The sequence below is a fragment of the Symsagittifera roscoffensis genome, chromosome 5 (assembly GCF_963678635.1).
Source record: "Symsagittifera roscoffensis chromosome 5, txSymRosc1.1, whole genome shotgun sequence".
In the NCBI taxonomy this organism is placed as follows: domain Eukaryota; kingdom Metazoa; phylum Xenacoelomorpha; order Acoela; family Convolutidae; genus Symsagittifera; species Symsagittifera roscoffensis.
In genome coordinates this window covers 51,918,222-51,934,339 of record NC_087066.1, presented here as the reverse complement: position 1 = coordinate 51,934,339, position 16,118 = coordinate 51,918,222, and the positions used below count along the sequence as shown (strand labels likewise).

The 16,118-nt window shown below is 42.0% G+C and overlaps 1 protein-coding gene across 1 annotated transcript in view; it reads right to left on the bottom strand.

The window, feature by feature from the left end:
- Positions 1-3,673: 3,673 nt before the first annotated feature.
- LOC134846018 (phosducin-like protein 3) overlaps positions 3,674-16,118 on the bottom strand; it is a 275,293-nt gene continuing 262,848 nt past the window's right edge. Inside the window, exons 2-4 of the mRNA XM_063863183.1 lie at positions 4,584-4,846; positions 4,176-4,451; positions 3,674-4,002 (exon numbers count right to left, since the gene is read on the bottom strand). Of these exons, the coding sequence (XP_063719253.1) occupies positions 3,850-4,002; positions 4,176-4,451; positions 4,584-4,838 (684 nt within the window). The 5' untranslated portion in view covers positions 4,839-4,846 and the 3' untranslated portion in view covers positions 3,674-3,849. The remainder of the gene's footprint in view (positions 4,003-4,175; positions 4,452-4,583; positions 4,847-16,118) is intronic.

Below are 16,118 nucleotides of genomic sequence, written 5' to 3'. Positions count from 1 at the left end.
TTTTTGAAATCTATGTTCTCTGAAAACTTAAGAAATCTTGAAAAACGTCATACCTCGAAAACTACGAGGATGTGAGCAATGATAATTGAAAGCAAGATTCGAAACCCGTGAGAGTGCCCTGAAAGCACCCAGATACAGATTTGAGAATTTCGAAATTTTAGAATTTTTTTTAACATCTAAGTTTCTGCAAAATTGTGAAGACGTCATTTCTCTAAAGCTTAAACGACCACATTTGGGAGCAGCCACATTTGGGAGCAAGATTTGCAACCCCTAAGAGTAGTGTCAGCACACGACTACAGATTTTTAAATTTTAAAATTTGTAATTTTTTTCATATCCAAGTTCAAAGAAACAAAACTAAAAAAAATTTGAGCAGTCACATTTGGAGGCAAGATTTGCAACCCCTGAGAGTAATTCGACAGCACCCGACTATAGGTTCGAGAAATTCAAATTATGGAAATTTATTTGAGCCTATGTTATCTGAACCAGCGAGATTACCTTGACAGCAATCACCTACAGGGTTGGAAATTAAAACTCCGTGAAACTTTTTATGTCTAAGTTTTTTTTAGAACTTTTTGAAAAAATCATAAAGGAGTCATATCGAAAACTTGAAGAATTTGAGCAGTCACATTTGGAGGTAACAATTACAACCTCCGAGAGTACCTTGACAGCACCGCACCCAACTACAGGGTTGAGAGTTCAGACTCAAAAGCCAATACAAAATACGCCGAAACCTATTAAGTCAACAAAAAAATGAATTTTTTTACGAACCGAGCTGATGAAATTATGACCAACAGAAAAAAAGGAAAAAGAGCATTAAATTTGTCTTTCCCTTGATATGACCCAAAATTAGGCCGTTATAATTTGGGCCGTAAAGTCTTGAGCGAAACAATGAAAGGAACTACGAAAAAAAGTTTAAAAAATTATAAATTCCAGTAGTAAATCAAAACACTGCAAGCAAAACGAATGAATCACGCGTGCAGCAATAAAAACGATTCAAAAATATGGTAACAAGGCCGAAAAAAACATAAGCAGACAATTAATAGGCCGAACATTTTATTTGAAACTAAATACTACCCGTTCGAAAAAAACTTCGATTCAGGACCTTTGCCGTCCCACGCGTTTTCGTTGCCTCCAGACTCAGTGGGTCGGGATAGCTAAAAAACTTGAATTCCTTATTAACTGATCAAACTAGACAATGCTCTTAAAAATTACTGATCAGTTTTGTCACCGTAAACAGAGAAAATTTAAAATATTTTCATTTAACTCGCGGTATTTTTTCTTCATTGCGATTTTATGACCACTCGATGCATCGAAAAAAATTGCAATCAGCCCCCTACTTTCCACTTATTAGGGTGGGCTCCTGCGAAATCAGATTGGATGCCGAAATGCAGTTCTTCGACAGCAATTTTTTTCCTAACATGCCCAGTCACGTCCGCAGCTCGCTGGTTTCAAATGAGCGTCGTTCTTTTCTGTGTTGTGGAACTTTTGAAATTTTTGATAGCAAAAATGGGACTAAAAACGCCATAAATTAACTTTTTTCGAGCTTTAACGCTATTTTAAGCCTTCACGCTGACCTTATTAGCTCTAAATTAGATCAAACATCAAAAAAATCAAACCGGTTTTTTCGACATTGAGAAAAAAATTATATTTTTTAAAATAGCATTCGAACCACGACTGAAAGTGCTATAAAATGATATATAAACTTAGAGACAAAGCTGCGCTTCAAAAACGCCAGCGAGAACACGACAAAAAGCAGCTCTATAAAGTGCTCTATAAAAGGAAAATTTATAAACAAGCTTCGAATTAGTAAAAACTCGGCTTGGTCTCGGATAAAGCAGCTCTATAAAAGGAAACTGTATAAACAAGCCTCGAATTAGTAAAAATTCGGCTTCGTCTCGGATTCGAACCTAAGACATACTGCGATCTAGACATTTTAAATCTCTCGCACTAACCACTCAGCCACGGACACTTCATTCATGACAAACACTTGCCAAAAGTAAAACAGAGAACAGATGCAATGCAATTTCCAATGCTAAAGTGAAATTTCCATTTAAGTGAACACTTTCAATGAATACTCTTATTTGCGAGTTAAGTAGAAAAAAAGGTTCTTACTAATACAACAAACGCTTGCAAGCTGACTTGTGTAATCAACCCATTCCGATAATTATTTGTGGTAACTGAAACACACCCGAATACAAAGTTCATCCGCATTTTTCAAATAGTTGAAACAATAATAAGGAAAAATCAGTCATAAAAACGACCATTTTGTGAAAAATCAATTTCAACAGATTGAAAACCAATATTCATAGGCGGCACCAGCAGAACAAAAAATAAGTGTGAATAAATTTCATCTTGGTAGCTACTCTGCAAAAAAAAACAGCAAACCATTATTTATATGGAGTAATATTTCGATAAACACTCGAGCTCCTTAACAAAATGTTGTCAAAACGGAAAGCACAAACAATCGCGTCCTGTAGATGGACACTTACTTTCATCCAATTTTTGCATAATTTATCTCTGAATAACCAATATTCCTTCTTTCGACATTTCTCTTGGAATCCGAAAAGGAACAAGTAGGGCTTCAACATTGCGCGCTTTCCTTGAAAACTTTGATCCGCTACAGTGAAAATCTTTCTACGCCACAGTGCTTTCTAGCCGACGGTGGTCTGATCATATCTGTTTTTTTTTTCAAATTTTTTCTAGAGTTTTTTTATTTCAAGGGGAAAGTGTTAATACTTCAAAGCTTAATATACTAACACCCAGGGGCGGATTTAGGGAGGGGGCGGGGGGGACGCCCCCCCCCTCAGGGATTCGACCCCCTGCCGACCCAAAGGGTCCCCCCTTTGGTACTTTTTAAGAAATCCATTTTTTGCCGACCGACCCTAAAAATTTTCTAAAGGCGCCAATATATACTAACTTTGAGGGGGAGCGCGCGCCAAAAAAACGCGATTTTTTTGTCAAAATTTTTCGAAAAGTGCCTAAAAACGGCTTTTTTGACCTGTTTTTTCAAAAATTTGCCTGCGCCGCTGAAAATTTGGCAAAAACAGGGACCTTTTAGTGCTTTAGAACAGCTCGGAAAATCTATTTGGTCGACCTAAAAAAAAAAGGTCGTCAAAATTTTCGAAAAATTTTTGAAAATCCGCCCCCCCCTCGAAAAAATCCTAGATCCGCCCCTGCTAACACCTCAGACTTTGCGGCATCAAAGGACCAATTCAGGTCGAAGAAATGAAAAATGTGTTCTCATCGACTAGCGCTAATATTTTACCTGCCGTTGAAGCCGTATACATGCCCCAGAAACAACCGCAGCTGAATACGCGCGACGAAAACCGCGTCAGGGCTCTCACTTGCGCCTTTCGAGCGTTGTAATGATTTGAAAATTCGAAATCTCGTAAGATTTATGATAATTCGAAAAAACTTTCTATGCAACACTGTTCTTACTATTCAAGACTTAAATACTAAGCGCCTTTTTTTAAAAGACACTTTTGAAAAAATGGAGAAGACACTTTTGAAAGAAAAAAGACTTTGGTTCATCTACACAAATTATAGGTGTAGACGTTTCATATACACAAGCTTCATACACACTTTTTTGTATATCAGTTTTTGTCCCTATGATAAAAACATTAAAAAACCTATCATTGAAGCTGACTTGGTATTTTCTACTTCACTTTTCGACTACGTTTTTTGTGATCATAAATTAAGTTTTCAATATGAATTTAGGACAATTATATTCCGCCATTCTGAAGGCACGTAAAATTAATAAATTAGCTTAGCAATTTTTTAAGACATAAGAAAATTGAGGTGAAAATACATGCGCGTATAAAAATTAAAGAGTGTTAATTCCTCATTTATTAATAGATAGTTTTGGAGAGGACGTCTTCTATTGGCTTTCTTGGATTTTCTGACAAATCCGTTTCAATGCAGCCGGTTTGGCTCAGAATCCATTCAGTGTCTTCAAGAGTTACTTTTCCAGAAGGGAAGCTATCTCGACCGATGATTTTCTCCTACAAAAAATCATACCATATTATGAGCGAGCGGTTGAACTTCGGTTGGAAAAATTTACTTCACGCTTAGCTTTTTGAGTACAATTTAACGAGCTTCATAATAATCTACAAAAAAAGTCCGGCAAAAAGCGGTCCAAGGTAAAGGAGAAAAAGGTTTCAACTATGAATCGTACCTTCATTTCGCCATTCAGATAGATGAAAATTGTTGGCAAGTTGTTTTCAGGGTAGCTTGGAATACATGTAGTTGCAACAGCTTTGATGAACTTTGTGAACGGAAACTTTTGTGCAAGCTCTACAAAACGATGATTCAATATGTTGCATAATTCAATTCCATTCTTGTACAAATGTACAACAACCCAGATGTCTTCGCCAGCCTTGTTGATGGCCTGCACCCAGTCTTGGCCAGATATTTCTACTACCGACCCAAATCGGGGCTTTGATGACATTGCCTGAAACGAAACTAAGTCAGTTGCGAGGTCCTACGTTTACATGGATAAAATGAAGTATGTTCTGTTGGTATAGACCACTTTACGTCACATTTTGTCTGGACTCAGATTGCATAAAGAAGGCTCTTAAAGTACCTGCAGCTCAGCCATACGCTTCCTTCTGTACTCTTCAAAAGCTTTTTCGTCTTCTTCAGTTATGTCATCCTCTATCTCGTCAAGCTCAGCTAGATCCATTTCATCCATGTCCTTTCCTCCCTTAGCATGTTTCTCGACAGCTTGATCAATCATATCAGCAATTTGATCTTCTGTGATCTCAGGTTCCTTAGGAGGTATAATTCCTTTGGCTCTGAGAACATCGTTCCATTCGGTGTCTTCGTTCGGGTCTTGCATTTTTGACTTGAAAAACAGCCAAGAACAATTTATGATTGCATAACATATGAAAATTTAAACGGCGCAACTGAGTTTCCCATCACTTGCGATAGACGTCGAAAAAAAAATCGAAAGTGGAAAAACTAGATCTATCAAAATAAATCACACTATTTTTCAAACAGAAAAAATATCACAAGGCAATAGAATGTGAAATAAGCATCTGAAGAAAATATAGCAAGCGGTAACAAAGCCAAAAATACCTAAGCAGAAACCCCAAAAAAAAACGCTGCATTAGACATAAACAAAATTAGTTTCCCACACCCTCCAGGCCACTAAGCCGATATAATACAGTCCGAAACCTATTAAACCAAAAAAAAAACAATTAAGAAAAAGCTGAACAATAATTCAAAAATTAAATGACACATAAAATTAAGGACACACATTTAGAGACTAACAAAAAGTTATTAGGTCCCCGCACTCTCAAAACACACGAACTAACTTTTTCGCTCGCCGAACGACGCAAAATGTGGGCACTAAGCCGAAATAATATAGGTAGGCTGATTTTAAGTCTTATAGGACTGAATTTAAGTGTTATTTTCTCCACTGCTTTTATGACGGATCTGGCGGACCAAAAAACTATACTCTAGCCGCCAAAAGGTGTAACATTCGCCCAGAAAATAAACAGCAATGTAACATTCAACAGAAGTACATACCGACGGAAAAAAAAAATAGGTTATGAAACGACTGGCTAGCGTCTAAACACAGCTTCGCATGCTTTTAACCGTCTCTACCAAAGCCAGTTCAATGTGTGGCCCATTAACATCGGGTCGACAAAGTAATTACTATTTAAGTCATTACTTATTGTTGTGATAACCTTATTAAATAGATTTCCTTTCGCCGTATACAAACTGTGTATTTTCAGATATATGCCCTAGATGTAACATTCGCCCGGTAGTACATGTCGACGGAAAATAAAGCTAAGCTATAAAACGACTGGCCAGCGTCTAAACAAAGCTCTACGTGCTTTTCACCGTCTCTACCAAAGCCAGTTCTTTCGGTGGTCTTTCTAACATCGGTGGACTTATCTTGCTCATATTTGGTCGGAATCTTCATGGTTTAGAAACAACAGTTTGTGGTACCGGATGTTGCATGAAGCGACGGCATCTCAATACCCGCACGCAGAAGAGAAACTGGAAATTATTTGCAATGTTGTTCCAATCGACCTGCAGATAGAAACATCACAAGCCAAATTTGCTCATAAAATCTTTTTAAGAGGTGATTCGTGCACGACGACACTGAAAAATTCGAGTAGTCAGATCTCAAGAGAAAATGGATAGACGTTCGATAAGAGAGATCACAGCTATGATATGTGGTCAAAATGTGCCAGTCGGTCATGTCTGGAGGTTTGACCTTGAGAAACACGTAATTTTGGAGTGAAGTTTTAATTTTAAAAATTTCGAATGGAGCCTGTCATGCTCAGTTTTCTCGAACCAACTGAAAACAAAAAGTGAAAAATCAGAACGTCCGAATTAACAATTGCGGGAAACTACTCAAGAAAAAGGCAGGAAATTGCTATTCGCAATTTCTCGATACGAAATAATAAGAGGGTAGAGCTGTCTTATCCCGAAAACTGGAGAATAGAACACAGACTTGAGAAAGGACGATTATTCAAATGGAAGAGAGGACAACTCAAGTGTCCCGATGGTTCATGCAGAAACTTTGATTCTTGAGACAGAACTTACTTCTGTGGTTAAAACTAATTAGCATCAAACTTATTTAGTTATATTATTTGATTCTCGAGCTGCTTATCTTTTAGTAACTCCTCATACTCAAGTGCATCGACATGTGAGTTCTCAATTTAAATTTCTCGAGTGTATTTTATGATAGTTATGTTGAGATAAGGCGAGTTTTAGGTTGATCCATCTGAAATCGATCAAAGTTCCACTGTCTAATAAAAAGTAACTAAGCGGATTGTTCCGACCCGGTTTTTAACGGCGTTCATGTATTTTGGGTATTTCGAGACCTAAGTATGGGGACGTTTTTATTTCTAGAGTGGGGGGGTATTCTGGTAGTGGCCTTTAAGCTGTAACGGGTTCCAGTCTCATGTCGCAAGCGAACCGAATTGGCTCCGACCGTTCTTTAGGTAGAAAAACACAAGAGATAGTGTCCCTGACTCTTGAGCCAATGGTTATAGGGCCTATTTTTCTTAAGCCTCATGTGTGACTACAGTAGACGAATGTTACATAGTGTTTTTATGGCGCTCCTGGGTGTTTTTACGACATCATGACTACGGAGTCGAACCCACTTGACACAGCTCCGGGCTACATGCCCATTCTAGAGTACCGGTGGTACGGTTCAGCGGGAACGTGTAAGCCTTCCGGTTGTACCGTGATAGCTTTTTAGGAAAACTCAAGAAAACTTCCTGGTACGCTCTCCGAACGAGGTTTAGCTAACCGAGTGAAGGGGGGCAACTAGGGGGACAAAAACACGAGCAAAAAAGAATACAAAAAGGAACAAAAACCATAAAACGAAAAAAGACAGTGACTTTGATACCAAATTAGTTGGATCAAACCTTTGTATTAATTAAATAGTATACACATACTGTTTTATAAAACCGATCGTTTCGATCAATCTAGCAATTTAAACCAGTGACTTCAGTAAGGTGCCCGAGTGGGGGGCGTTGTTAAGGGTTTTCAGATAGATTGCGACCCAACCGGACCACTAGGAGACTTGACTGGAAAGGGTGACCAGTCGAGTGGGAAAGTGGTTCACAAGGATCGAAACGGACCACTAGGAGACTTGATTGGAAGAAGTGACCAGTCGAGTGGGAAAGTGGTTCTGCTGTCAAGTGCAGAACAGAGACAACCAGCACAGGACCACTACAAGAGGACGCACAGGGGTGTTCTCAAGTCGAACAACGGGTATCGTTAGAATCCACATTACATTATAGGAAATAAGTGTAAAATTGGATAAGCGGAATCCCATTGTTTTGAGGCAGTTTTTACTCAAGCAGGCCTGGAAACAGGTCTACGGTTTTCTCTCGAGAGGTTTAGCACCCGGCGCTTAAGGGATTTTTCGGCTTAAGAGGGGGGCTAAAGAGGGGGGAGGTTAGTAGGGGGGCTGGTTAGGTTAGAGGTTGGCGGTTGTAAATTGTAAAAAGGGGGGAAATTAGAGTAACTAATTAATCGACATCGTTGATTTAGTTACATTAGCCATCAACACGCGTTGGTAATAATAGGTGGATATCCAAAATTTAACTCGAGTTTAGATTGGTACGCTGGTTGGATTGGTAGGGGGGAACGGATATAGACAGTTTTTGTGATACCCCATAAGATCGCTAGTGGGGGGAGGAAAACGCGTGGCAGTTAGGTACCAGACATTTTTTTTCGACAGAAGGTCGACATTTGTCTCCTTTGAATTTTAGGTTGGTTGATTTCTCTGTTTTATTATTTTTTCTTGTTTAAAATTTTTTTTTTTATTTATTGTTGCATTTTGGTGAGGATTTGCGATTGGTTTTTATACGAACAGGTGATCACAAGATACCTGCGCACAGGTTTTGGTTTCAAGTTGCTTGGAACATAGAAAAAGAGGTAATTCAAAAAGGGGGGTTAGCATTTGGCCATTAAGAGAGGGTTTTTGGGATTTTCACTAGAGCTTGAGTGGTGGTACAAGGTACAGTGAATCAAGAAGTCCCTACAACGAAGAAGAAAGAGATCCGATATCCAGACACTCAGTGACGAGTCTTGGGACAGTACCGAAGAAGTCTTGGGACATTGCAGTCTGGGGACAGTCTTGGGGCAACACAGTCTTGGGACAGTGCAGCCTTGGGGCAGTCTTGGGCCAGAGCAGTCTTGGTACAAAACAGTCTTGGGCCATTGGTCTTGGGACGTTAGTCTTGGGACGTTGGTCTTGGGACATTAGTCTTGGGACGTTGGTCTTGGGCCATTGGTCTTGGGACGTTAGTCTTGGGACATTAGTCTTGGGACATTAGTCTTGGGACGTTGGTCTTGGGCCATTGGTCTTGGGACATTAGTCTTGGGACGTTGGTCTTGGGCCATTGGTCTTGGGACATTAGTCTTGGGCCATTGGTCTTGGGACATTAGTCTTGGGACGTTGGTCTTGGGCCATTGGTCTTGGGACGTTAGTCTTGGGGTATTAGTCTTGGGCCATTGGTCTTGGGACGTTGGTCTTGGGCCATTGGTCTTGGGACATTAGTCTTGGGACGTTAGTCTTGGGACATTGGTCTCGGGACGTTAGTCTTGGGACGTTGGTCTTGGGACGTTGGTCTAGGGACGTTGGTCTTGGGACATTGGTCTGAGGATACCAATAAGAAGTACTGGGATAACACTGAATAGTCTTGGTACGGTAGAGAGAAAGTCTTGGAACAGTATTAGGAAGGGGGTACTTCAAGAGTACTAACTTAGGTTGAAGTAACCAATTATAACAACACATTCCCTATCCTAACCTAACACATAAAAGTTTTCAAGAGTTTAAGAAAAATTGTTTTTAGCGAATTGTCAATTTCTTTTTACTTAGAGTTTTAACCTTAGAGTAGAAATTTTGTAGATAATAATACTGTAAATAATAAAAATTGTAAATAATGAGGCGGAGCAGGGTACCGGTAGCTGAAAAAAGATCTACCGAAGCAAAGACAAAGTATAATTCGTTGCTACGCAAAACAACATCAATGGGTCCGAAGATAACAAAGAAGAGCTTTTCAGTTAATATGGTCAGCACAAGGAGTACAACGGAGAACAGAGCAAAAGAGGGCACGGAAGGGGAACGAGTAGAACCCACCATCGAGATTGATCTAGAGACACCCGATCAAAGTGTGGATGAAACAGGGAAAATGGCGACGGAGTCAACCCCAATGCCCAAAGCAGAAGAACCGAACCCGAATCCCATAGAGTTCTCACCAATAGGCAATGTGGAAGATGCAATAGGCAACACCGAGGAAACGGTGAAAGAAGACTCTCAAGTAAAAAAGACATCTTTTACAGAAAAGTTGGCGATGATGGTCGGATTAAAAACGAAAGAAAACATGACCGAAGAGCCAAAAGCTGAAAGAGCGCGAACATTTGGGACAGTGAGCACGAAGACGACAGAAGCCAATCCGGGGGAGGAACAAACTAAAGCAGAGGCTACGGCCAAAAACAGACCGACGGCTGATCATGAAGAGGCTACGATTGAGCTGGGTGACTTGATGGCGAAACTGAATCAGATTGACAAAAAACTAAAGCACAGCGAAGAGGACAGAGAAGTGATAAGAAAAGAGTTAAGATACAACAAACACGAGTATCTAGATAGTTACTTTAACCTGGCCAAGGCAACAGATGAGAGACTCAAGGAGATGTCAGATAAGGTAGACGCCACCAATGAAGAACGAGATAAGAACATCAAAAAAGATATGCAACTGTTGAAAAACCGATATGATGATGTCAACAGCCAATTAGGTGGCCTGGAAAAGAGAATGGACACAATGGGCAAGAATCAGGCCGAAAGTTCGAGTGCAATACAGGCGAAATTGGATGCAATCTTGAGAAATTCTACCTCACAAGAAAGACCGGCAGCGGATCGCACGCAAGGCACCAGAGTTGACTTTGTGGAACCACAAAGGAACAAACGGCAATCGACACCGTTGCCCTTAACCCGGGACACGGTGAGCATAGCACCAACAGCTACTAAAACGATCATGAAGAATGGAACGTCAAGTACAACGACTGGTCCGGGGACTCAACAGCTAACAGCAACGCAGGTCCGGATGCTATGACATGGGCAAGCACTTGGGAAATGATGAATAGAACTCTAGAGGCCTTCGCCACGAGGAACACTGACTCGAATGATAGAAGAGAGGGAAAATCCAGAAAAACATTCAAAAAGCCAAAAGAATTCAAAGATGACTCTGATGGATGCATTGATACTTGGGTGGAAGTGATGAGATTACACCTAGAACAGGACAACTTGAACGATGAAAGACAAGCATGCACAGCCATACTCAGCAATTTAGAAGGCACAGCATTAAAATGCGTGATTGCGAAGAAAGAAGAAGAACGCGATACCGCGGACAAAATCTTTGAAATACTGTTGAATAGATTCGGCTCAGGCATGAAGGGTCATCAAGCGATGATGCGATTTGAAAAAAGGAGACAGAGAGATGACGAATCGATAGACAGGTTCCTAGATGATCTCGAGAGCTTGAGAAGGAGGAGTGACCCAGAAGAATCTACCAATAGAAGAAACTTCAGCATAGCCTCAAAGTTCATTGATGGGGTAAAGAGTGATGACTTGAGAACGATGTTAGCAACGTATTACACATTGTCGAAAGATAATGCGCCAACTCCAGAAGAGATGAGGCAGAAGTCAAGGGAGTACATGCTGATGAAACCCAAGAAATACTCGTACTCAGACAACAGAAACACCCAAGGGGGGAGTCAGCCACAGAGGTCGCCATGGTACAAGCCCAGAGATGACATGGACAAACGCAGGTCGTGTGCTAACTGCGGGTCAGTTGATCATCATGTGGCGGATTGCACGACATACAAACAGGGCATGAAGAGTTTGGGATATGCACCTGATGAGGAAGATATGAGTCAAATGGAAGAACACGAGTTCTATAGCGGCTTGATCACCAAAATAGGAGCAAGATGCTTCTTCTGCAATCAAGAAGGGCACTTCAGGATGGACTGTCCGTTGTTTTGGGAAGCGGTCAAGAATCAGAGTCATCCGAAACACAAGTTGGCGCTAGCAGCGGTGCAGAACCAGAGAAACAGACAAGGTGAATTTGAGACGAAGAAACTTGAGGGACCAAATGTGGAGCTACCAACGAAATCAATGAAAACTGTAACACAATGTGGTAGTGCAGCAGAGGCCACGGCGAAGAAAGCCCCAGAAATAGATTACGAAAAGGCGGCAGCGGAGGCCATCAACAAAGTGAAGCAGGACCTGGCAGCGAAAGAAATAGAACAACGACTAAAGCAGGAGATCGTAAAGCAGAATTTCAACGAAGCATTAGCTGGATCGAATCCAGCACCAGAGGCTGTATCGGGCTCGACAAAGAATGGAAATTGTAACACTGTAAAGATGGTGACAGGAAAACCATTCGTCATATCAAAAATCGGGGCTAGAATAATGTCGATAATCACAGTGGGTGGCCACGAGGTAACCAGAAACTTGAGCGAACCGAGCGACCAGACAATAATGCACATTGATGTGTACGCAGATTACTTGAGTTTAATAAGTCCACAATCGACTTCTAGAGCATTGAGAGCACTACTCACGCGAGGGGGTAGCAAGTCGGTACGTGTTGATAACAGATACACAGAAGCTTATGGTCCACATGAGGTGATGTTGAATATAGATGGAATCAACATCTATACCAAAACAATGATGACATGTGATGAAGACCTAATTGGGCAAATCTACGTAGGGAAGGAAGAGTTAAAGGTGAGATCGATTGGACACTGCGCCATGCTTGAAGAAGATGCGATGCACATCGGGACAGAGGCAGATGTGACAGGGCACGTGCTAGACATAAGTGGCAAGAAGACTCAGTTACGTGGGTTTCTTGATACGGGAGCGGCCTTGAGTGTCATACCAATCGAAACTTGGGAAAGAATGGGCTTCAACAAAGATGATTTGATAGATTCGAAAATACGGTTATCGGCTGCGAACAAAGGGGCCCTGCGCGTGTTGGGCAGAACGCCAATAATAGCGCTCAATCTGGGGGAACGTAACCTGTGGATGAGTTTTCTTGTAGTAGAAAACCTAGATGAGTCCGACCAATTTATTTTAGGCAGAGACTTCATCAGGAACTTTGATGTAGCGATTGATCTAAACAACGCAATGTTCAGGATACGGAACCCGAATAGGAGGTACGCAATCAAACCGGTAAATTTAATAATGGCAAATGAAAGCAAAGCACCGGTGTTCTTGAGTAGGAGGGTGAGGCTAAAGGCAAATGAAGCGGCAATCGTAGGCTTGCGGATGAAAAATTACAATGAATTAAGTGACAATAAGCAAGTGTGTGTAGTTCCGAATCCTAATAGTCAAAGTGCTGCTGTTTTAGGAAGATCCTTCTCGATAACGAAGAGCGGCCTCTGCGTCAGTGTCTTGTTGAATACCCTTGATATACCGATCACGATACAGAGAAGGAGGAAACTGGGATATGCTTTACCGGTTAAAACTCGATATGAAACAATTGAGAACTCGAAACAGAATGAAGTTGTTGATTGTCCCAATCACAGGGACAAAATTTGTATCTTGAGACAATTGCAGAAAATAAAAGATTCTTCAGGTCTTATTAAATCACTTAAGTCAGAAACGGACGATGGGCTGTCGAGCTGTTCAAACTTTCCAGAGCGACCCACACTAGATGAAATGCAAACTGATAAATCGGTTCTGCCGGAGATTGAACACTTGAGGGGCAAACTGAAAGATGAACAGCTCGAAGCCATCAAGGACGTACTAGAGCGGAACGAGGAAATTTTTTCGAAGCACAAAGCGGATATCGGGTGTTGTAATTTCGTTGAGCATGAAATAGAACTTGAGGAGAATGCGGTACCGCACAGGGAGGGGGCGAGGCGCATGACCCCGCACAAATCAGAGGCGTGTAGAAAAGAGATCGAAACGTTACTAGAGTATGACATGATAGAACCATCCAAGTCACCGTGGGCGTGTGGAGTAGTGATGGCCAAAAAGAAAGGCGACCAGTTGAGGTTTTGTTGTGACTTTCGATACCTGAACTCCGTCACGGTGAAGGATGCCTATCCCATACCTAGGATTGATGAGAGCCTCTCGAAGTTAGGTGATGCAAAATTTTTTACGACTCTTGATTTAGGCTCGGCCTTTTGGCAGGTACCACTACGGAAGCAGGACAGGGACAAGACAGGGTTTGCCTGCGAGTTGGGTCTGTTTCAGTGGAAACGGATGCCGTTTGGACTTTGCAATGCCACAGCCACGTTTCAGCGATTGATGGCACACGCGCTGATAGGCGTGACAAAGAAGTATGGCAATCTGGTAATGTGCTACGTGGATGACGTGGTAATAGCAACGCCAACACTAGAAGACCACATTGAGAGACTGGACGAGGTGTTCGCGTGCATGAAAAGATCGGGGCTAAAATGTAAACCATCAAAGTGCGAGATACTCAAGGACTCAATAAAATACTTGGGCAGGATGGTAGACAAGCACGGCATCAGACCTGATCCAGACGCCGTGGAAGCAGTCCTAACCTGGAAGTCACCGAAGACGGAACACCAGTTGATGAGCTTCCTGGGCTTCGCTAACTACTACAGAGAGTTCATCAAAGGCTATGCGGACAAGGTGTACCCGATGCAACAATTGATGAGGCACAAGGGCAAGAAGTTCACATGGAACAACGCAGCAGAAGAGTCATTCAAGAGGATAAAGAAAGAGCTATGCGAGGCACCAGTACTAGGGATGCCGACTGAGAAGGGGATGTACGTGCTGGACACGGATGCATCGGTAGTTGCGATTTCAGGAATTCTCCATCAGGAACAAGAATGGAATGGGAAGACAGTCTTGAGACCAATAGCGTACGGGAGCAAAGTCCTAAGTGACACAGAAATGAAGTACGGAGCACCGAAAGCAGAGATGTTCGCAGTGGTCACCTTTGTCGAGAAATACAGGGCATACCTAGGCAGTGAGCCCTTCAAGCTGCGAGTCGACAATCGAGCACTAAGCTGGCTAAAAACGTACTCAATGGACCAAAGTTACATTGGGAGGTGGATAGTTCGCCTAGACGGATACAACATGATAATTGAGCATAGAACACGAGATAAACATCAAAATGCTGACAGCTTGTGTAAGAAGACGGAATTCTACGAGAGACAAGAACAAAGAGAGGCGGACAGACCTGAGATCAAAGATGGCTTCTCCTTCATGGACAAGGAAACGTACGACGGTCTTCCACTCACGAGATGGCTGGACAAATCAGGCAAACCGATTGAAGATCATCCGGAATTACCTAAAGAACTTCCAGAAAAGACCATCTTGAAGAAAAGCAGAAGGATTCCGGTAGAGATAATGCTCAAGTCCAAGATCGTGAGGGAAACGCTCAAGGCAAAAGGTTATGATCTCGATCAGGTAGAAGCGTGAACTGCCCGAATAGATGAAGATTTATTGAGGCTGCTTGAGAAACTATCAGATGACAAACCCGTGATCCAAGAGAAGGGTCAAAAGGAACCGGAAGTCACCATACTTCGGAAACAAGAAACAGTGAACAATACTGACCTCTCAACAGGGAGCGTCGCTGAGAGCAAGGACGTCGTGCGGTCACTAGTTGACAAAATCCCCGAGGACGTTCTGGAACAGACCAAGGTTAGGAAAAAGAAAGTGGCGTTCAAAGAAGAGGCTGAACACCTGGGACTAGATCAAGAGTCCGGGGAGTGGTCCAGGTTCATGGAAGAAGAAGAAACCGGAGAAGGGAAATTGTCCGGGGAGCATGAAGAATGGGATAAAGACTCGGATGAGAGCAGTGAAGACCAGGATAGTCTGTGCATGATATTGGCGGAAGAGAAGATAAGACAACACGACAGGGAGTTACAGACGGATCCATCTCCAGGAACGTACAATCTGGACATACAAGAGGTACGAGGTGGTGAGGAACTTGAGAAAATTGCGGTTTCAAGAAAGCCATTCAGGGAACTGTCGTTCAACTCGAACGTCAGAACGAATCTGGTACCAGAAGACGACATGAAAATCGTGAAAAGGATGATATGCGTGAAACTGAGTGATGACATCCACAACCCTGGTGAGATGAATGGACAGATCATGGCGCTAAAGGAGCATGTCAAGGCGAGATATAGGCTGTCAGACCTAATAAGAGCCCACAAGAATGACAAAATGACAAGTAATCTCTCCAAATGGATCCAGTCGGGGGTCAGGGAGAAGGGGGAACTTGAGGAAGACAGCTACAAGATCTTGAGCCAGTTCTACAAAGAAAAGAAAGACTTACTTTATCACACAGCTGATGGGGTGGTAGCGTGCAAGAGGAGAGATGAGGAAAAGGTATTACACAAACACAACCTCATCATACTACCACAATTGTACCAAACGGAGGTGCTTTTCAGATCACACGACCAGATGGGCCACCAGGGGATAGATAAAGTACAACAAAGGATACTTCATAGGTTTGATTGGCCGGGAATGAGAAAAGCTTGCGAGAGATGGGTGAATGCCTGCCTAGCATGCCTTCAAGTAAAAGACCCAAGAAAGATGAAGTTTCCCCTCAAGTCTGTCGAGAGTTCGGAATTCAATGAAGTGGTGCAGATAGACCATCAG